The 22,517-nt window shown below is 39.8% G+C and overlaps 1 protein-coding gene across 2 annotated transcripts in view; it reads right to left on the reverse strand.

The window, feature by feature from the left end:
• Positions 1-758: 758 nt before the first annotated feature.
• GRB2 (growth factor receptor bound protein 2) overlaps positions 759-22,517 on the reverse strand; it is a 61,836-nt gene continuing 40,077 nt past the window's right edge. For both annotated transcript variants that reach the window (XM_042802412.1, XM_042802413.1), the window contains exons 3-6: positions 12,711-12,808; positions 6,885-7,007; positions 4,207-4,375; positions 759-3,072 (exon numbers count right to left, since the gene is read on the reverse strand). In XM_042802412.1, the coding sequence (XP_042658346.1) occupies positions 2,887-3,072; positions 4,207-4,375; positions 6,885-7,007; positions 12,711-12,808 (576 nt within the window). In that variant the 3' untranslated portion in view covers positions 759-2,886. The remainder of the gene's footprint in view (positions 3,073-4,206; positions 4,376-6,884; positions 7,008-12,710; positions 12,809-22,517) is intronic.

Here is a 22,517-nt window from a genome sequence, read left to right on the forward strand (position 1 = left end):
AATCATAGGAACATCCAGGCATTTATGAGCAACCACAAACTCCTTGACTACATCCGTAGCTGAGTATAATACCTAAGAGCAACTGTCAAAACCCCCAAACCCTCATGTGAGCCTTTTCCTATCGTATATTAACATCGACCACAAAACTCAGAAGCACTTTCTGAACATAAGCAAAGGCCGGGGAGAAGCTGCAGAGCCAAGAGATCGGCAGTTCCTGACTGGTAACTTGCAGAGCCGCCCGCACACCCTGTTAGCACAACTGAGCAGTTCCGTCTCTTCCGTGAGAACGAACCGCAAGGCACTCACCAAGCAGAGCAAAAGCTCCCGCCTGCTGCGCTTACACAAGTCATACCCCCTTTTTCCCCCCCTGTCCTTCAGCAAAATGCTCCAGAAATAACGGGTGTAGGGTTCTCCCTGACTGGCTCCTTTTGACATTACAGTCCATACCATTGGGGCACTGGAGCAGTTCAGTAAAAAGCTTAGAAAAAAGGGAAGAAATACTGAAGTGCCACCCTCCCATTCAGCTGATACACAGCCTTCGATCCCAGAAGCGACATGATCATTCCTTTCCCCCCGCCTCACTATTCATAATGGCACACATGCCGAGTGACACGGCTCCCTCTTGAAGAGTCTGAGCACTTCAGGCCAGAGCACACCTTACGGGAGCTTTTCCCTCCCACAGCGATCTAATATCCTATAAATCAGCTCAGTCAGTCATATTTTGGTCAGTTAACTGAAATAATAGACAGATGCTCAAGTGAAGAATTCAATGTATATTTATTATTCACAGTTAATTACTATCTACCAAATGCTGCTGCAGAGTTAAAGGATTAAGTACATAGGCCTTTTTTATTTAAACACTGATTTTTTTTTTTAATATATATACACACACAAGACATATGTCTGCAAGGCTGCATGATATACACCAATTCCAAAATAAGGAAACAATCAAATGGTCCAGGTGTAGAATGCCATAGATTCCTTTTCCAATCACTTTACAAAGAAGGAAGAAAGTGAGTGACCGCTAGCAAGGAGAGGGAGAGAAAGTAATACTCTACAGGATAGCTCTCTCTTTCATCTGCTGGAAAATTAAAGTGTAAGGCAGAGTCCATCTCAGGAGTAAAACATTTGTAACACTTAGTACAAAAAAAGGCACCCTCCAACAAAAGATTGCCCATGCTTAGGCAGGGCAGGAGGAGATCTCTGCTGCATTTTTTGGATTCGTTGGTGGGGTGAAGAGATCCAGACAAATGGCCATCAAAAGGAAAAATAATGCAACTGAATATTGGCACAGAGAGCGGTGCAGCTTGATTGCTTTCCTTTCTGTCCAATTTAATGTTGCACTGCTCTGGTGGAGAAGCACATGGCCACAATAAATGCCATTATGGTGCGGGGTGGGGATTACAGTCATCACACAGCCTGCTGTGAATGGGGAGCGGGGTGGGGGGAATCTACTTCAACAGTAACACTGACCTGAGGAGGGAGGAGAAACTGGAGAACAGTGATGCCGACCCCACTTTTCAAGAGCAACACGACTGCAAATATTCCCTATCCAGGCCAAAGAGACAGGCTGATTACATGCATCACATAGAAACATTCACTAATAGCATAAAGTTTTTTCAAGCACTATTTCTTGAGGTTTCTCTGCATTATAAAGTTTTCCACCAAAGGAATGTACATTTTATAGGATATCTCAGGGCTATTATTTCTCAAATTCCCCCCTTAACCCTCCCCCCTCCAAATATTCTTCCTCATTTTCCCTGGTCATAACTTCCCCCTTTCTCTTACTTCTTTTGCAGCTCCCCACTTCTGAGCAGCCTAAGCTGCCACTTGCATGTCTTGATTTTAATTTTCCTTGGTATAAGGGAAGTTGAACAGTAAGACAAATCTTAAGATTAAAGCTCCATCTCTGTTCATAGATTTTTCTCAAATGTCCATTGATAAAACCACCCCCTCCTTTACACATCCTTCCCCCAAAAGTATTTATTTACACATAGGCAGAAAAAAACCCTCTGAAAAGCTCTGGACTGTCCTTTTAACTTAAAAAAAAATAAAAAAGAAAGTAAGGGAAAGGCACTATGGAAAAAGTTACAGAATGTGCTCAACCGTACACCTTTAAGAAAAAATAAAAGCTGTCAGCACAGCATTAACATACTTCAGTTGTACGTTGGAGTTTTTCAAAGCAGCTCTGTGACTCAAAAGAAAAAAAAACAAAAACAAACACAACAGAACAAAAAGCCACATAACTCTTCTCCCTTCCCCTGCTTGGAAGCTGCTGAGCTTCAGAAGAAAGTGCCAAAGGAGAAGAGACAACAAAAATTAGATTAACACCTCATCTTTCCCAGGCAAGAAGAGCTGAATGTTGAAGGCAAAAGCAGAGACTGATGATTTTTGTTTTGTTTTTAAAGGCAGGACTGTGGATTTGGTTCTTCTCTCATGTCCCTTCATGTCAAATGAAGACCGTTTGCAGAGAGAGAAAATACCAGCAGAGTTTCTCCCTTTTCCTTTAACTGCATGGCTAGGACTTTATATGGCATTAAAACTTCATGCACTGATGGACAGAGGAGGAGGGGGAAACAAAAAGAGTGAATAAAAGGGGGTAACCCAGGAGCAGCTGAGGAAATTTTATTTTCTTTTTCTTTTTTTTTTTTTTTTTCTCTCTCTCTCTTTTTTTTTTTATTTTTAAAGATAAGTTTTGGTGTGTAAGTTGAACTCTTCCCCCCTCCCCGCCCCTGAAGTTCCGTACTGAGTGAAGGAGGATCACCTCACGGTGAAAGGTGACTCAGGTTTTATCGCCGTGTGATTTTAGTTCACTGGCTGCAGTTAGGCTCTGTATGTGTATTTATTGTTTCTCTGGTTTCTTTAAATAATCTCTAATATTTATCTCTAGATGTTCCGGTTCACTGGGGTCACATAGTTGCGTGGAAACATGCCCGTCTGTCCGTGGCAGGCTCCCTTCCACCAGTTGGGGTCAGAATTGTCAAGGACTTGGATAAATTCTCCACGACGGAAGCCCAGCTCTCCTTCCTCCTGGGGATCAAAATCAAACAGGGCCTGAACGTATGTTGGTTGCTGAAAGGGGAAAGAAAAAGATAAACAAAGTGAGAATCATCCACAGTACTCAAGACACCTGCTCCCTCAGGCAGGAGCTTAACTTACACTGGAGTTTATTGTTAATCATTCGGGCTGTTTCATTTCCCTGCAAGCCAGCTTCCAACATCTGTAACAAGATGCTAAAATAGGAAAGCATAGTCTATAGAAGACCTTAGAAAAAAGTCAAGCTTCTGTGAAAGAGCTGAAAATAAAGACAGCAGATGACTCAGATGTTTCCTTAGTATTTTCCAGTCTTCATGACCTACTGTAAATTTGTACTCTATCTCAATACAAAAGTTTTTTTGCTTATTCATCCTGTTTTCACAAACTCACAGCATGAATATTACTAATCTAACACTGTGATACTTCCCCTAAAAACTGGATGTTGGCATTTAACACATTTTCCTTAAATCCCTCCAATATCAAGAAATTCTGTCACAGAGCATTTTGCCTGGTCAGCAAATACTTCCATTCTCATGGAAAAGCTAATGGTTTGTGTAAAATGGATTTAAGGCTAGGAAGGTATCCTCATGCTTGTCATTTTCAGCCAGTTGTTTTCTCATCCTCTGCTTATCACTGACTCGACAGTGTACAGCCAGATGTTATTTCAGACAAACTGTGGCAAAGGGTGCCAGCAGCACCTGGAGAGCAGCACGAATTCCACACCTTATCTTCAAGCTAGAACTACAATACAGCACATGGAAGCAAAATGATTTATCCAAAATTGACAAAGGATCCAGTTACACGCAACATAACGTTCTGATTGCCCTGGAAAATGGAACAAACCAAAGAGCTAGATATACACAAGCTGCACTGCTGGCACATAGCAGTGGTTTTTGTATTCTCTTAACACTGGCTAGATCCAAATCAGAAGGCTAGAGATGCACCTGTGACCACCTCTTCAGTAAAGACCAGCAGCAAAGCTTCACTAGCTACTGAGGGGTACAGTTCTGGCTATAAACTGTATAAATAGAACTATCCTTTCTTGCTATGTCCTAAACCAGGAGTAAACACATTTTTAATTCACAGGAATCAGGTGACCTTCCTGCAACAGTATCCATAAACATTAAGAAAATCTCTGAATAGTGCACTCTAGGAGGACACTTCTCTTACCTGTGGCACCTGTTCAATGTCCCGGAGAAATATTTGCTGGTTCCTGGAGACAGATGTGGATCTGTGATAATCTACCAGCTCGTTCAAAGAATTGAACTTCACCACCCAGAGGAAATACTTGCCAGCCCCATCTCTAAGCACCTTGAAGTGCTGAACATCATTTCCAAACCTGTGCGGAAAGCATGAAGAACACAGAAAAAGAATGCACATTATTAGTTGCTGAATACTCCTCTTTTGGGATCATCAGCATAGAGTTTGGAACAGAAAGGTCCTTCAGGGCACAGTGAAAACTGACAGTATAGATACCAACTGGTTGCTGTAAAAAAGAGGTCCAAAAAACCACTTGTCAATTGTATTTCACAGAAATCAGTGATCAGAAAGATAGAATCCAAATACTGAATTTATTTTCAAAAAAAATTCTGTGAACTTCACGTGTGCTTTTTTAATAAGGGGACTTCAGTCTAAACCCAGCTTTTCAAACCACTGTGAATTTGCAGAAGTTTGAGGTCTTTTCGTAAAGGATGTGTCACAACACCATCTTGGATGACATGCAATATTTCAGCGTTTTATTTTAGACTACATTGCCACATAGCTGGTGTCCACTGCATGTAATTCTTTATGAATGTATGAAGCTACCTGAGGTGTAGCTTCATACCAGTGCACAGAATACCTAGGACACATGCCATGGACTTTGCAGTACCAATACAAAGTCACATTAAAGTAGCTGCACTACGGTGCCTTCCACTTCACATGCCCAAATACAAGATTTCAAAGTCAAACAGTACAAGTGCTTCAGTTTCACACACAGCAATTTCACAACTGATTTGAGCCAGTTTAGGTTTATGCTACTCTTGCTATGGTCCTGCACTTCTCACAGTCTCAGTCCCTCCTTTACACAGCACCACTGTGTGTGTGTGATAATGCAACATGTAAACACCAGTCCCATTATAGGCAAATTGCTGGGAAAACACTGACACCGGGAAGCTAGAATTGCCTCTTTTGGCAACAAGTCTGGATATATTCAAAGAACTGTCTTGCAAAACAAAAGGATCTCTCTAGTCCCTAAAACAAAACAACACACCCCCCGCCCCAATGCTCGAAAGGTGATGCCGCACATGTAATGCAGCAACTTCCATTCTGTGTTAATTATTTCTGACAAACGGTGGCATTCAGTTGAAGCTACTTTTCCATCAATTTTATTCTGAATAAAGAGAAACTCCGAAGAGGTCCACTGGGATTTTCCAGATGAATGGCACATTGGCATTTTTACTTCAGTCTAAAACACTGAAAACAGAAGACAACTGTTCCCCACTTGGCATGCACAGCCTCTATACATTGGCTGAAAAAGTAGACACTATTTTGTCTACAAAGCTAACATGAAACAACTCATGGGTACTGCCTCTGCTCCCCCTTCCTCAACCTGAGAGCATCTCACCATTTCAAATCCTGCATATCACTGCTTAGGAAAAAGACTTTTCTAAATTAAACAAACAAGGGAAATAAAAATCAACTGAGAAATTACCACCAGATGGCAACACTAAGCTAAAAGGCAGGCAGAGCTAACTATGTTTCTTAAAGGAATGCACTTTCTGGAATGAAGCTTCCATTCATATCTAGTATTCCAGCTCAGATGATTGTATCCAAGACACAAATATAAACATCTCTAAAACCAGTGGATTTAATCCAGTTTGTTGGCATGACTCAGTGCTGCTGTACAGGACAAATTTGGTTACAGATCAAAAATTATGAGAAATAAAAAAAATCCTGCTGAGACAGATCACTGATAGTCATAGAAAACAGAGCACACTAGGAATTGTGCATGAATAACCAAAAATTATCGTTAGGATTCTAAAGAAAATCTTGTTAATTTCTGGTAGAAAAGGGGAAGATTATAGAAAATAATTAAAAAAAAAAGGGCAAAAACAACTGCTGAGGACAGAATTCCTCCCATGCCTAACCCACGTCCAATTACTTCACATACCCTTTTAAGTTTCTAATACTTCTATTTTACAGTGAATTCAAATGGGCAGTAGCCTGGTATGATGTGGGCCATGGCTAACTAGCAGGAACTCCTGCTGGTTAACAGCCAGTACTTCTAGTAAGGTTACTCAAGGATGAGAACTGCTCCTCCCCACTTCATTGTTATTAGACTAAGTTTCTCTACCAACGTGGAATGTACTTATGAGAGATTGAAGATGCCTCTGTTTTCACAGCTCCATGTTGCAGTGCTAGACAACATGAATACTCCCAAAGTATGTGCCAAGCAGACATGAAAAACACATCTGGAAATGTACTACACAGAGGGAAGACAATGTAGTAACTTGCAGTGCAAAAGAGGAATGAAGGAGGATGAGAGAAAACACGTACACACTGGGCACTTTGTGGCTGTACGGAGGAGGAATAGGATCCACAAACAAACCAACGAATAGTGCCTGGGACTACACCAGGCAGACAGCAACATGCCACCAGGTTGGCCCTGTAGGCTCATTACAAACTAGAGCATATATATTTGTTCTATTAGAGAGGGAATAAGTATCACTGGAAGAGGAATGTTATAGGACATCTGGAAGATTATTCCTGCTCCTCAGTGTTGACAATCACCTGCCCTTTACTCACCAGTCTAAATGAGCAGTAGATGCACTGATTACCACACACAATTGCTTCTGGGCATTACTTACTTGACTGAGAGGGAGAAGTCCCCAGGAGCGCTCTCACTCTCCCTGATGAGGAAGGCACCATCGTGTCTCTGTTTGCCTAACATCTCTTCAGCCTTTGCTCGAGGAATCTTTCCAAAAAACCACCTGTGTGGTGAGGAAAATAAAACAATAGGGAAAGTTAAGAATTGTAATCCTTTCGTGGAAGAGCCAGACGTAGATATTTACACAGAGATTAAATGATTCCTAACAGAAATAACCACACAGCACCCCAGTGCCGCTCCAGTACAGGCTACTGAACCACAAAGCTTTTCACACTGCTTCATCCTGGCAATGAAGCAGCCGTAACTTGATAAGCAGGTGCTTGCAATAGGCCTATTTCACCCAACTGTGGTAAGAGTGAAATCCTCAAATTACAGGGTTTATTTTCAGAGGTGGAAACCCATCTGCTCAAAATTTAATGTATTATTCACATTGTTTTGCTCTCTACTGTATCTGCAGTTTAGCATATAAAACATCACAACCTAATGTATGCAATCGCTTCACCGCAAAGCCCAGCTTTGTGAGACTAAGACGACTACCCCGGGAACCAGCTACAACCTTGGACAAAGTTAAAATGTCTACTGTGGTCTACACCGATATCTTAGTAATCAGGTCTCATAACCTAAAGTCAAACAGATTAAATGCCTAGTGCTTGAGCAAGAAACTCAAGTCCCCTTCCTCTATCACTAAGGAACAGTATCTCATGTCTCTACATGCAAAGTTTTAATTGTCCAAACTGTATGATGCCATCAACTCAGAGACAACAAAGAAGTCCTGCACTGTGGCTGGCCACTATTGAACTTCCCTATGATAGAGCAGCATTTCTTTCACTATTAGTACCCAAAGATAATCAGTGGGGAGTAATTACACAGTCTCCTTTATTACTTATGCCTCCTAAAGAAAAGCCATCCATGCCTTAGCTGTGATTTGCAGAGCAAGCAATATAGAAAATTTAAGGATTAAGCACAGAAACATCACAATTTTAGCAGGTAGAAATCTTTTTTTAAAAAATGTAGTATTTGCAAAATGCAAGGGGAACACTGGGAGTTCACTCACAGGCTTATCTTCAGAAATATCACAGCTGTAGAAACAAGATCCTGTCTATGGATTGACCCATCCTGCACAAATGTAAAGTGCATTTTCATTCAAAACCAAATTTCTAGTCTCTTTTAGATCAGTTGGTAAGACACAACTATTTCAGCGGAGAGAATGAGTAACTTTATTCAGCAGCTGGTAGTTTTTGCAGCCCATAGCCCAATCCTTCTGACCCCTACCAAAGCACTGTGGTCAAAGACAGATATCCATTTGTCAGAAAGCTAAGGCGGGTGCCAGGAGTGGAGTCACATACAGACCGAGTGAAAAAAGTCCTCACAGGTTCTCTCTGATTCATTGCAGAGGAGTGCTGAGCTAGGCATGCAATTCGGTTCCAAGAAAGATGCTGGTAATATTTGTTTCAGTAGCCTATTTTCTTGCTTCCTCCTGTAGTCAGGACAATCTATCAGCTTTCACATAAGCAGTCACACGAAACAGCTTCACCATGGAAGCCACATCTGAAATTCTTGACAGCTGCGCAGAAGTCAAAGCCACAGGCTGACCACCTCTGTGACACCAATGGTGAACCCACCTCAGGCAACCAGATCATCAGCACTGACCAACAGCCCCTGGTCACAGGATTCTTACCCACATTCACATTTGCATTTCCAGACTAACCCAAGATTAAAGGCAAACCAGGCCTGAGCGGTAGGTCACATGGTGTGGGAAAAGCAGAACCATCTTCACAACCAAGAAGTACAGCTTTCAGTTCTGGGTAGGAGATCACACAGGATAGAAGCACTTACCACAGACTGTAACCACGCAGATGATTGACCTTAGAGGAGAGCATTTAATAACAAGAGCTCCACTCACAAATATTACTTTCTATAATGAAGGTTTTGGTGCAACAAAAAGTCAGAATCCTCCTTGAAACAGTCATTCTTAAGAGAAGTTGAAGCTTTCATGAAGTCACAAAGTCACCACATCTCCCTCTAAGAGGAAGACCAATTACTTGATTACCAGTCTTGTTAGCTACTGGCAGCCCTTGTTCCTCTCACTGGCTGTCTTCAGTATCTACCATAGGAGGCTACACAAAACCACATCCCTATATTGTATCAAGGCTGGTAAGTCCACAGATGTATTTCTACTAATATGCAACACATCAAATAAAACAACGTCAGGACATCCCCCTTGTACAAGGAGTATTCACTTCTTTTATTCCTTTAGCTATGCAGCACCATTATGAAAAGCATTTTGGCACTGAAAATGATCCATCTTGTTTACAAACTCTGTTTCCATGATCATCTATACATGTATACATGTTTTACTTGCTTCCAAGTCTTGTTGTGTACTTTTTATCCCCTGGAATGGAAAAGCTTTCTCCCACAACCATCCTATTTCTAGTGATAAAGAACTTCATGCCATTTAGTACTTTCTTGGTGCTTTAGCATCTGTGCTGCTTCTTGCTACCCGAGGTGGTGGCAGAGACAGCAGAAGGGGTGTCTGTCTACCTGTTTCTCACTTCACTCTGCTGCCTTCAAAAAACAACACAGAGAAACAATTATGTGAAACTCCTTCAGAATTCAAAGCTAGTATTTTATTTCCTGGGCTTTTGGCACAATTGTCAGAAAGATAAGGAAGTCTTGAATTTTGCCTCTGCTAAATACTACATAAAGCAAGCTTTATATTATGATTTTAGATATCTTGCCATAGTTCTTGTTTACAAAGTGTTTAAATTCTATGTAGTTCTCAAATAATTCTCAATTACTTGCATGTGACTTGGAAATGAAACCTCATGTTAAAAAAAAAACCAACACACCTCACCAATCTCTGTGAAACAGAAGGAAAGCCTGAAAGAGCTCAGAGTATCTATAATCCTTCATGAAGCCTCAGAAGCATACTCTACTTTTCCCCTAAATTTTACTGAATTATCACAAAGTAGAAGTGTACAATTTGATAAAAGGAAGTAACACTTCCAAAGTAACAGTATCAAATTCTTGAAGTTTTCAGCCAGCTGTTTCTAAGGCACTTTAAATAGAAGGACTAAAAATCTTTCACAATTCTTGAATTCCCTTGCAGTTTTATGAAACTACCACTTTAGCCATCCAGAGTAAAAGAAGCTTGAATTCGGAATATAAAAAAAAATATTAAAAGAAAATCCCACAGATGAAAGAAACAAAGTTATTTTGAAGGGCTACTGCCTAAAGAACACACTTGTAAAGCATTAGAAGTGTTGTGCACTTATGAATCTTTGCTACAGAATGACTGAAAAAGTAACAAAGATCACAGGATGTCAAAAATCACACATAGAGAATTAGGCCAAAGAAACCAACCACAATATCCCCACAGTTTCCCTGCTGAAGGGCTAAACTTGATCACTTGTCTCCAACTACCTTTGTAACGTAGGTGAAACTACTCATCCACTCAGCACTGCAAAACCAGACCCAGGCGTTACGGCTGCTGCTGCACAGCTAGAGGGAGATGCACCGACTGGTCCAACACAAAGTTCACATCACCTTCAGGCTCATTTCAATCAGCTGTTTGGCAATTCTTCTGGCTTTCCTTAGCATAACCATCTAGCTTGGCAGATTTCCTCCATGTAAGTTACAATATTGCAAAGTGAGACTTCAGCAACAACTTAAAGAAAAGCTGATTATGAATACAAATACTTGAGATACACACAGACCACGTTTCATAAATGGCAAATTCTTTCCCCTGCCCCCTTAAAGAGAGAAAGGTAGTCCTGCCACTGAACTGCACTGTTGTGCCTTCACAGGAAGCCTCCCTGCCCAGAGTTTCCTGTAGCTCTTCTCTGAGTATCATACCTATGTCTACTTACATCTTTGCTTTGTTAATTGATGTGGCAATTCAGATTAACCCTTCAGAACCTAGGTGACTCAGCTGGTGACCGAGAGGCACCACATTTTCCTTTCAGCTTCATTTGCTAGTAGTTACAAAGCAGACTGTAATATTTGCAAAATACAAGCAAGAAGAAACACTGCATTTAAGACTAGCTGTGGGGCTGGAGGATTTAAGTCTCAGATCCTAGGACAGGATCTAAAGCCGTTTTCAGTTGCTTTCTTTCCAAATCCTCTTGAAAAGCTCTCCTGCTGCCTTCCTACAACATGATTTGCTACTAGTGTGAGAAAAGGAACATTCTCTTTCTCACAGCTGGTCAGCTGCCTGCAATTTACTTTTTGTATGACCTGTATGACTACTCAGAGAGCTTTGCATTACAGCTAAACAAACATTATACTATAAAAACTTCTGCATAATTTCCCAGGGTTGTTAATGCACCAGTTACGACTCCCAGCATTGCTGACACATGGAGCTAACTCCATCCAGCTGCCATCAGCAGTTTAAACATCTTCAGAAAAGGTCAGATTAACTATGCTTTAAAACCACTACCAAATTCACCCACTTGTAGGCTCAGTATTGTTCTTCCTTTTGATAGCAAAAAATGAAAAACTGACAGCTCTATCCCTCCAAAACAAAACACCATGGATGATTACAGAACAAACTGATCATCATGATTACAGAAGACATCACTGCAGTATAACTCGAATGCCTGCAGAACTTATAAGAAGATTTATGATGATTCAAACCAATGAGAGAGAAATTGCAATGTACACTTGTGATCCCCAGTAGACTAGCACAATCAGGGTAAACTAGACATATTACTGCAGCAGACAAGGCTTTAAACAATTTCAGAATTTTCTTGTGTATCCTTGCTTCACTTCCCACTTGGCCGTACACCTCTTCTCCTTGACGCACAGTCACTCAGAAGCTTCCTTCTGCTATTTCAAAAGAGCCCTTAGAAAAATAATTCTTGATTGGATTTAACTGCAATATCTTCATGATATAATTACAGCCAACAATTAACAAATCAATCATCAGTTTTTGTGAGCAACTGAAACACTCCTTGTAAAAGCCCTGATTACAGGTTTTGCAGCTCCTTCCTGAACCTCTTCTCTGTTACCCAGAGCTTGCTGTTTTCTTGTTTGGATGTTAAAGGATCTCAAAGGTTGGCAGAACCAGTGTTTAGCAGAAGACAGCAGAAATACATGAACTGACACAAAGAAAATACCCAGTAATGAAACACTCATATGCTAGATTCTTTATATTTAAGAGGAAATGTTCAAATTACTCAAATACAGTTCTCTGGAGCTGTAAATCAATGCAACTATACCTGTATAACAGTACACATCCTTTAAGGTTGGCCTGTTTTGCGAGGAAGGCGTTGGACCAGATGACTGTTAGAGGTCCTGTCTGACCTAAACAATTCTGTGATACTATGCTTAGGATGTGACACAGACATAGTATGAGTTCAGATCCCAATATCCTTAAACATTTTTCTGGTGAGCTGTGAACGCCACAATTTTTACTCATACCTGCTATGCTAAGTAAAATAGAGAATCATCACAAGAACACACTCACTTTTTTTTCTGGGGCAATGGTGGCAACAACTCTCTACTAAAGAGTTTTCTGCTGGTATATGCCTGTTACCCCCCAAGATCAGTCTGTCTGACCTTACAGCAAAACATCAGAGCAACCACCAGAAAAGCTTCCCAAAATACCCTGCTATATAGCTAGATGTGAAATGCGATACGGGAAACACTACAGGCAGAGATAGAACTCAATAGCCATCCTTTATTTATCCATACAGTTTGGTAGATCTGGTACACTTTGCATGGTGTTCAGCAGAAAACCTTCCCTCAGTTTGAGAGGATGCACAAGAGCAAGATCAAGGGGGCCTATCACCAAAGCTCTACTTACGGATGTGGTTTCATTTCTATGTAGTTCTTGGGAATGAAGCCGTCTTTTCCATTGAGTTCTGCCTTGTACCAATTCTGATCGCATTCTTCATTCAAAACCTGAGGGAAGCAAACAAAAAATAAGCTTACCACGTTTCAAGATACAGCAAAACTGATGAAGGTACTAGCTTATTCTTCTCATTCTTGTTTCCAAGACTGCTCTTCTAAGACGAACCTATAAAGACGGTGCTAGTCATCCTGCTCCACTGCATCTCATGAACATTCAGAACTCCGGTGAACAAAAAGCTGGATGAGTAATTTAAAACAGCCCAAGGATTTTAGTGCTAAACCCCCAAGCTTTAGTAAGAAAGTCAATGTAAGTCCACAGGTACTTTTAACAACATAGCTGAGATTTCTGCCAAAGATTAAGTTGGCTGTCATCACCAAAAAATTCTGTCCAAAATCTCCAAGCCAAAAAATTCTGATTCTTTATCACTTCTAATGATCACTTTTTCCTGAATTCAGCTCACAAAACTGATGCTTACAGTATAAATGTGATTTCACCCAGCTGTTCTGCATTTGCACTGGTTACACACTGGATATGCTAAAGATTCTAGGCAACATCTACATTATAGAGAATTTTACAAAAAAATCTCTCCCATGACAACATTAGCACAGGCCTAGCTGCAGATACAACTGTCAGCTTCAGATATTTTGCTGATACAAGTTAAAACCAGGTTAAATTGAACAGCAGAAGCAGTAACTTGCCTGTTTGTTAATAAAGCAAGTTAAACACATACAAACAGCAAAGCTAGATACAAATTTCTTCCATTTTTTTTTTTAAAGGATACCTTTCTTAGTATAACTTTATTCTAACATCAATGAAAAAAATCAGGAGTCACAGGAGATGAGCCACATGAATAGGTAGCTTTAAAAAGCACAAATTGATAATTCAAAGCATACTTTGATATATCAATCATATGATAAAGAATATTTGTTATAAAAACTTTGGTGCTTTATTTTTCATTGAATTTCTGTCAACTGAAGCAGTGCAATAGGCAAGCCTGGTAAGCTGACTGAAAGTAGTCTCTCAAAGTAGTTTTATGTTCTGTAAATAAAGCCACGCTATAGTTTCAAACTACCTCTTGTCAAAAAGACTTTATTTGACGTTGGAAGTAAACATTGCACAGAACCTGCCACCATCTTTAGAATTAAGCACCAAAACAACACTTTTTCCTGAGCACTTTCATTCCTTCTCAGCTTTCTGAGGTTTAACTTTGTGACAATGGTCATCAAAAGGCTGGATCTAAGTTTTTTTTAAAAAAAAAAAAAATACACTTAAAGACTCAAGTAGTCATCATAAAAGTATCACATGATTAACATTGCCTGAATGTGGGCAGATCAGGAAATGCAAAGAGAAAGGCAACATGAATGCAGATCCAAAAATCACATACTATATACACATGTAGTTACGGTGAAGATATCCACCAAAACCCAAAATCTTCATAAGCAATTATTGTCATCTCCAAATTTTTTTTTTTTTTTTTTGCTATCTCACAAAGTTTTTTTTTTGGAAGGGTGATGAGAAGAACTAAATAAAAAAGTAATCAATAGTTTTCAAGTACAGGCCTTAAATTTCTAATAGCTGATGGGAGTGCTTCAGAAAATTAAACTCTAAAGATAATGTTTGCTGCCTTTCAAAAATATGTCACGTCAACGCCCTAATCTGCCTCACTGCTGACTGCTACATATAAAAGAGAAAAACCTCAACACCTACTGAAATGAAATCCGAGAAAAAGAGAACAGAATCCGAATCTCCTCAGTGAATTACAGTGGGTAATAGTTACCTGGCAGTTCCTGAACTCCCAACCGAAGAGGCTGATGGTGGGATGTACAGCCCCCAGGTGCCAGCACTTCCACTGCAGAACTGGCACAGTAGCAGGGCCCCATCTACCGAACTTTCAGTGAGCAAAGATATGCACCTTTATGGCCCATTTCAGGATATTTTCCGTTGGAATTACTTTAATATTTAAAAGATCCTAAGTACTTCTATATGGATGAAAATAGTCAAGCTATCTTTTGTGCAGTTACTACGGTGGGCTTCCATTTATTTCTTTATTTACAAGCACTGTTTTAGCATGCATTACAGTTCAGTCATTTAGCAAGGATAATCTGACCATGGGTCACGAGCAGTTCAAGTGTGGCTCTGTTACAGGTTCTGAGGTAAAAGTTTGCACATGGAGAGCTGACACAGATCAGCTGATGTCTGCTGAATTGCCTTTAAGCAAGAAATGGTGCACATCTCTCACAACCACTGTACTGACTGTGAGACAGTGTTCTGTGCAGACATGGATTCAACTCCAGAATATGACACACAGGTAGGTGACACCAGCAGGCAGGTCTGGGACACTGAGCAGGGAAGATAGAGATTAAAAAAAGATATCTAAAAAAGTGAATTGCATAGAGACTAGGGACAGACAGAAGGCACAGACTGAAGCCCAGGTCTACAACTCAGTCATGCAAAGATTTTTGGCAAACAGCTTGAATGATCAGGAAATGTGGTTGTTATATACCTCACCTGCTATCACTAGAGTAATTTACAATACAAAAGACAAACGTGATACATTTTGATGTGATTTCTAATAAGCCAAATCTTATGCAATAATGTGTATTCCTTTATCAAAGATAGCCCAGATCAAACCTTTGATAACATTGTGTACTACAAACTCATTTCAATACTATCAGAGAACGGTTAAGTGATATGGCAGTCTGTCCTTTTTCCAAGAATAAAAAAACTGGGTAAATTGTAGCTTCATGTGAAGGACATTACCACATTGTTGTGATTTTGGCAGTAGGTGTTAAAAATTATCAGAAATTCTAATACCCAAAAGTAAATTATTTTAATTAGTTTTATCTTGCTCTGAAGCTATGCTAATAGATTTGGAAAAGCCAAATCACATAGGGCTGGGGGTACTCATTAATGATTGGCCTGCAGCCAAATGCCAGTGAGGGAGTATTGCTGAGGCACACATTAAGCTTTGTGACCAGAAAAAAAAAAAAAAAATGGATAAAAGGCATAGTAAGGTGAACTGCCTACACACACGCATGAACAACCTGTTCAGGGGACTTCTGCCGTAATAATGAATCCTCCACAGCTGCCCCCCTTTAGTGGCTTTGTCTGCTCCAAGGACTTTTTCCTGCTTCACACCCAGACTAGGGTATCTCCATAGCCGGCTGCCCTTTCTAGGATCATTTTAACTAGCTGTCACAGCTCCATTCACACCCTGGAAGACAGCCAAACTATCCATGCCCTATCGTATATACCAGAGAGCTTATACACACACCGTCGCCCTGTAAACACCCCTGGTTTCCCCTTCCTGGGTCTTTCAGCATGCACTCTTCCAGAGGCAATAGAACGTAGTTTTCTTCACAGAGCTCCATGTTCACGTATCACTTCAAGAGGAGTCACCTCCACAACACAGATATCTACAAAATATTTTTTTCTGACAATGTCTCAAACAGACACTGCTGGAGCTGCTCCCAGTGCTGAGTCAGGCAAAATGACTTATACTGAAGAACCATAAATCCAGAACAACTTTGGAGTCACATGCACAAGGCTGGAATTCCGGTGGCTGCTATGAAATTATGTAGCTATTATTATGACAACTGCAGAATAGAGTCATGTACATTTCAGCTTTCAAAAAAACTTACGCCACTAGCATCTGCTAGTGAAATACAGCTGAAAAATGTAAGTCAGGAACACACATAAGAACTCTCTGCACTGGTGTGCCTTGCTTAGACATTTACATCTGACATTGCTCTCTTTCTTTTGAATTGGAAACCCACTGAAATTAAAGAACTGACTTTAAGTAATTAAAGCATTTTGCAGCAAAACATTTTAAGGAACGTATCCAGTAAATCAATCTCTTACCTACAACTGGCCTCCAAGTGATTTCCAGATAATAATTAAAATTTATCATCTGGATACATAAAAACCAGTACTATGACTCCAAGAAAAACAGATTCTTAAAGAAACTGTGGTAAGATTTGCTCACTTACCAAAGCTATAAAATTTAGTCTAAGTACCGCACATATCACTAGAATTTGCTTTGGAAATTTCCCCAAGTACAAATAAATACAGATAAATTAAGCAACAAAATGAAACTTAAAGATTCACTGTCTGAAAAAAAGAAAATAAATCTAAAAGGCACAAACACTTATTTAGCTCAACAACTGTTAAAAACTGCTACTCTTTGCATAGGTCAAAACATAAAGCATTCCTTTGCAGCCCATCCCCTTGTCTGCCATAGATCTAATCAAGTCTATGCCAGAGTGACTCTTCCTTTCACACTGGGGCATCTGTGACTGAGAGGAGGAAGAAGGAAGGGTATTTTTAGCCACTACATTTGAACACATACTGCCATGTGATGTCTTCAGTCTGCAGTCAGCCCTGTTTTACAGTAATAGTGGCTCAACTGCTGCCCTCAGTTTCCTAGTTTGATAATAGATCTCTTATCAACAAAAGCCCATCTGTTCCCATGGAAATGGAGAAGAGGCACTGCTGAAGAGCAGAACAACAAGGCAGTTCCCAAGTTTTAGCTAGAACAGTTCACACAAAGCAAGCATCCCCAGACATTTTCAATTCCATGCCTGGAGAATATTTCCAAGCACAGCTTTTCCACCCTTGTGAATTGTTGCACACCAGTCTTTATCCTCTCAAAACCAAACAACTTTCAGGAACATGTAGGCATTAAACTGGAACATAACAAGCAGATCTGGCATCTCAACTCTCAAGATGACTCCCATATGCAAACATGAAACTAAACATAAGGCCTCAAACGTATGGCTTCCGAATTTAGCCAAATTCATCAGAATGCTTGGGTTTTGGAGAGACAAAACCCAAAAAACTTGTTCAGAGAGAGCTCTGAGTTTTGGCTGAACCTCTTCTTTTCCTTGAATGTTAAGATTTCAGGATTCTTGCTGTGCTGACTGAAACAGAAGGCAACACAACTGCTCAAGTACAACCTGTTAGCTACCAGTGTGGTCCTCAACAAAGTTGCATTGACACTGCTACTAAGAAAACAATGCAGTATATTAAAAACACTCCCAAAATCTCAGGAATCCAAGGAAAGTGCTCACAACACTTAACCTAGGGCAGGAATTAAAATTTTAAAAACGAACAAATGATTCAAAGGCAGCAATGCCGCAATGGAATTTTTAAGCCTGGAAATTCTTCATCCCAGGGTGGAATGGTGGTTGGAAGGACAGTTCTCACCCTCGGCAGAGGTGCTTAACACACCTTTTCATTTCAGAGAAAAATGGCTCCTTTTCTGCTCCAAGAAGAAAGGTATGAACTAGCTACAAAACCAGCAAGCACCCGCTGCTTTAAGGGAAGCTACATCTGAATTCAGCAGAGCAAGTTCAACACAGTCCATTGTGTAGCATTTTTCTTCCCCACAAACTCACTGCAAATGGCACCACAAGATATTCAAATTCATCTCTTCAGGGTTTTGTAGAAGACAAACCAAGTCACTGCCTGGTAACCTGGAGCTCCTTGCCTCATCCTCCTATTACATAAAATCCCCTAAACAAATGAATCTCCCTTGTTCTGGCTGCCTAACGCAATCAACAAGGTGGCTGCATGGAGGAAATGGCACCTTAAAGAAACCTAGGGTAATCTGCTGGTCAAAATGGTGTTGTAATTCAGGTTAAGCCAAATCAGAATTCTTCTCTTCTTGGTTTACTCATCATGACACACAGTATAGTTAATTTTAACTTCAACCGTTCAATACAAAAAGATACATTAGACAATTACGGTGACTCGCTCAAGAACACAACTGTTATAATATTTTAGGCTTTTCCTTAAATTCAGTTTGTCATAATCACACATAGGAAATGCAAAATATCCACATTTTTCAGATCAAAACCTAAAGCACCATGTTTAGACATGCTTTAAGATTGTCAGAACTTGCTCTAGGTGGATATAAAAAGCTGTGAAAACGCTTAACAACCACTGATCAAGTGTTACTGAAAACAGCCAGAGAAAGATTGTTTCTTAAACTGCACTGAACTACCAAGTATTAGAATATAATACCTAAATAATGCATGTAGACTGTACTATAATGCAATAATGTGTTATGGATACAGGTTTTCATTCTCACCCTCACCCCAATTTTCATTATCACTATAGAAACACTTCTTCCACCCTTATCTTTTCAAAGGCACAAAAAGAATACAAAATACAAACTCAAAAAAAAAAAAAAAAATCAAAAAGTCTTTCCGCTGCAACAAATATAAAAGTACAAGGGCCCTTCTTCACTACTTCTCAAGCAGTGCTTTTGTCAGAAGCCTTATCTGAAGTGACGACTGTTACTTCAACACGACACACACACTGACTTTTCACATTGACAGCATTTTCAGCAGGCCAAGCAGCTGAAAGCAGGAATTAAGGAGAACAAATTTTGAAGCTATGCAAATCAAAAGGCTAGTGTCTGGGTTATATACTGCTGTCTTTAGACATATCTTCTTCTTAAAGAAACTAAGTTCTTTCAACTTGTCTTGAAGGAATCTGACAATCTTGTCCAAAGTAAAATACAAGAGAGTGCTGAAAGACAGCAAACCAAAAATGACAATGAAAGTGACAGTATACAGACATTCTAGTATGTAAGACTCTCTTTCCAAACTGTAAGTAATATTGCCCTCCAAATCCATTGCACAAATCTACTCAACACTGGAGGCTCGATCCATGTAAACATTTGTAGGTAAATACAGTATTCGCCCAACCTTCAAAAAGGGCTGATGAGGAGAAGTAGCTGGGTAAGATTAAGGGAGAGGATATTACTTTTAACCACATGAGATAAAGGCAAGTGGAATTACAATTCCATGCAATATTTCACCATGCAAAACTCCAGAGAGAGCGATAGTGGTCAAGAAATCCATAGTAGCACTGGCTGGCATAACAAAGGATGTTGTAACAGTCAAGTCCAAAGAGAGGAATGTAGCTAGGAATTAGCATTCAAGCTTTCACTTCAAAACCACTTTAATTTTGTGTAACACAGGAACACTTGAGGCAACTAAGTTAGCTGAAGTACAGTCAAATCTAGCCACAAGGACAGAACTCAGCACAGACTAACTTACCCTGCCGCTCAGGCCTCCCAAGTCTCATACTACTACTTCTCCTCTGGCAAAAGCCTTCAATTATGAAGACTTATTTATTTAAGATAGTAAGAAATAGAAAGAAGTAAAAGAACAATCTAGACAACTCTCTCTCCCTATGGCTCATGTTTTTTAGGTTTATATGGCACAAAGATAGGAGAAAAAACCCCCAGTATTTAAAAGTATATTGTAGAGACCTCCAAATTGCCTAACGGAGATCCTGGAAAGAGTCAATAAAGCTCAAGGAACTTTGCCACAGGTCTCACCTTCAATGAAGTTTCCTTCTCTGTAGGAAGTTTCCACTAACACAAACACAGAGGTAAAATGGTAACAAATTCACCAGTTCTTCCTTGCTGTCCTTCACAAGCAACGTAGATGTCAGCCTCAGTGATTATAGAATTCTCTTTAAATTAGTCCTCCCAGTATTACCACTTCTATAAAGGCTAAGACAGTGATACCACAAAAGGCATATTTTCAAGAAGGTTAATGAAAAATCTCCATTATAGAAAGAATGGTAGTCTGCAGTAAAAATCAGTATTGGTGATTTTGCAACCCAAACAAAAATAGCTTTACAGAGCTAGAAGTAGCTACAGCTAGTGTTCTAATTAGGCTTCTTATCTAAAAGACTCCCAAGTGTTTCAGTAACAGCAGGGACTCTCAGAAGTGAAATTCCTTTTATGTTCAGCAACTTCTGTGGTGCTTAAGTGAACGCTAATTTTGACAAACTTCATAACGAAAGGACCACTGTTCAACATTTGGATGTTGCAGTGAATGCACTGCCTCATTTCAGTGCTTGATTAAAATGGAGTGCAAAAAAGGGGAAAAGATTGTTATCACAGCCTAAACTCCGCAATTCGGCTTGCACATGTAGAGAGCAGAATGCTACGAAATTCAGAAGAACAGTTTTTTAAAAAGAGGAAGGGGAGTGTTGTTTTTCTCTAACAGACCAAGGGTTAGTTTACAGTGACTAAAGACCAGGACCAGCCGCCTTTTATAACTAGCTGTAGTGCTCAGGATGTTATCACGGAAACAGAAGACAAAACATCCTTCCTTAATCTCAAACCCAATCCACATCGAATTTGGAAGCATTGAAAAGCACAGCATTTTGTCAGTTTTCTGTTGTGCAGTGTGGATTAGTTTACTCCAGTACCAGTGAGGATGATCATTTGCCTGCAAACGACCGTCATTCCTCATTGAATTTTTAAATAAAAAGTAAACAGATTAGTACTGTTTAATTTAGGTTTAAGCAGGGTCCCAAAGGAAGAGCCGTCAATGAAGCACACAAACTGAAGCACAGGTCAAGCTCTGAAGCCTAGAGAGTTCTATATCATCCTCCCCTATTTTTTACTGAGGAAAGAAAACAGCCTTGAATTCTGAGTAAAAACCTGCTCTATTTGGGAAAGGTGCAAAATCCAAAACCACGTCTCAAAACAACCCAAATGCATATATGCACATCTGTACATAAAGAACAAAGTATGCCTTGCCTTAAGCATCTAAATAAATCCCTCATTTTGAGAAGAAAAATTCTGAAAGAACTATGTCTACCTAGTGGTCAGAGTAACATCACCTGGTTTCTATTTCTATATGTCCTGCTAATGCAAATGCTATAAATTCCAGACCCTCTTAAAAGAGGGGCTGTTTCTAGCTATCCCTTCAAGTTTAGCAACACGGACATTAAGCATAACATATATCTCTTATGCTCTAGACTATTTATCCAAGTATACCCAACTACAACTTTTCAGGCTTTTAATGAAATTGTAAGGCTTCTGTAACAGCTCTTGGCACAAGCTCTGAGGGATGAAGGTCAAAAGTCACTCTATGAGAAAGTAATAATAAAAAAGCTATCAAGCATTCCAGTAAGAATGTTTCAGAGTTGCTTTCAAGCTTAACAGCAAAACACCACAGAAGTATCAGCAGCGGTCTTCTGGCAGTTTGCAAGCATATCAAAATCATACATTTCTCACACAACTTCTCTCATCATGCCAGCTCTGTTGTAAACCATTACTTGATGGTGTGTATCAAACAGAAAAACTGAAAAAGGTAATGAAGAACAAGCAATCATAACACATGCTTGTCATTCCAGCTGTGGTTGCTCTTTTAGAGCTTTACAATACAAATGAAGCTGGTCACATACAGTAAATGTGAAAAATACCCTGGGGAAATACACATGCATGACAGTCCATAAATCAGACTAAATTCATAGCTTGTGAAATCCATTCTTAATCTACTTTGCATAACAATTTTACCTGAATACCATATAGTTCCTATTTCTATTGGCATGTGCCCTATTTTGTCCTAACCTCTCTTACTAAAATGCACTGCTGGAGAACATATTTCTCACCATCTCTGAGGAAGGGGATACATCTGTTTCTCAGAGACAGGGACAATTCCTTTGCAATTCTTCTAGGACCAGAAGGCAGAATTCCTTGCTAGGTGTCCCACATGTTGCCTTTAAACACTCTACTTCAGTCAACATGACTAAAACATTCAGTGAAGGACAAGGAAAGGCTTGCATTTCATTGAAGAACAGGATATCGCAACAGTACCAAGCAGCCCTTAATCATCTCATGCTTGGTACTGCAAACTTCTATGGGCATAAAATCCACAAACTCCTCTATCAAGAACGAACAATAAGAAATGCTGAAATTAAGAAAGCACCACTGTCTATTTCAAG

The sequence above is a fragment of the Tyto alba genome, unplaced genomic scaffold (assembly GCF_018691265.1).
Source record: "Tyto alba isolate M040663 unplaced genomic scaffold, T.alba_DEE_v4.0 Super-Scaffold_39, whole genome shotgun sequence".
Taxonomy (NCBI): domain Eukaryota; kingdom Metazoa; phylum Chordata; class Aves; order Strigiformes; family Tytonidae; genus Tyto; species Tyto alba.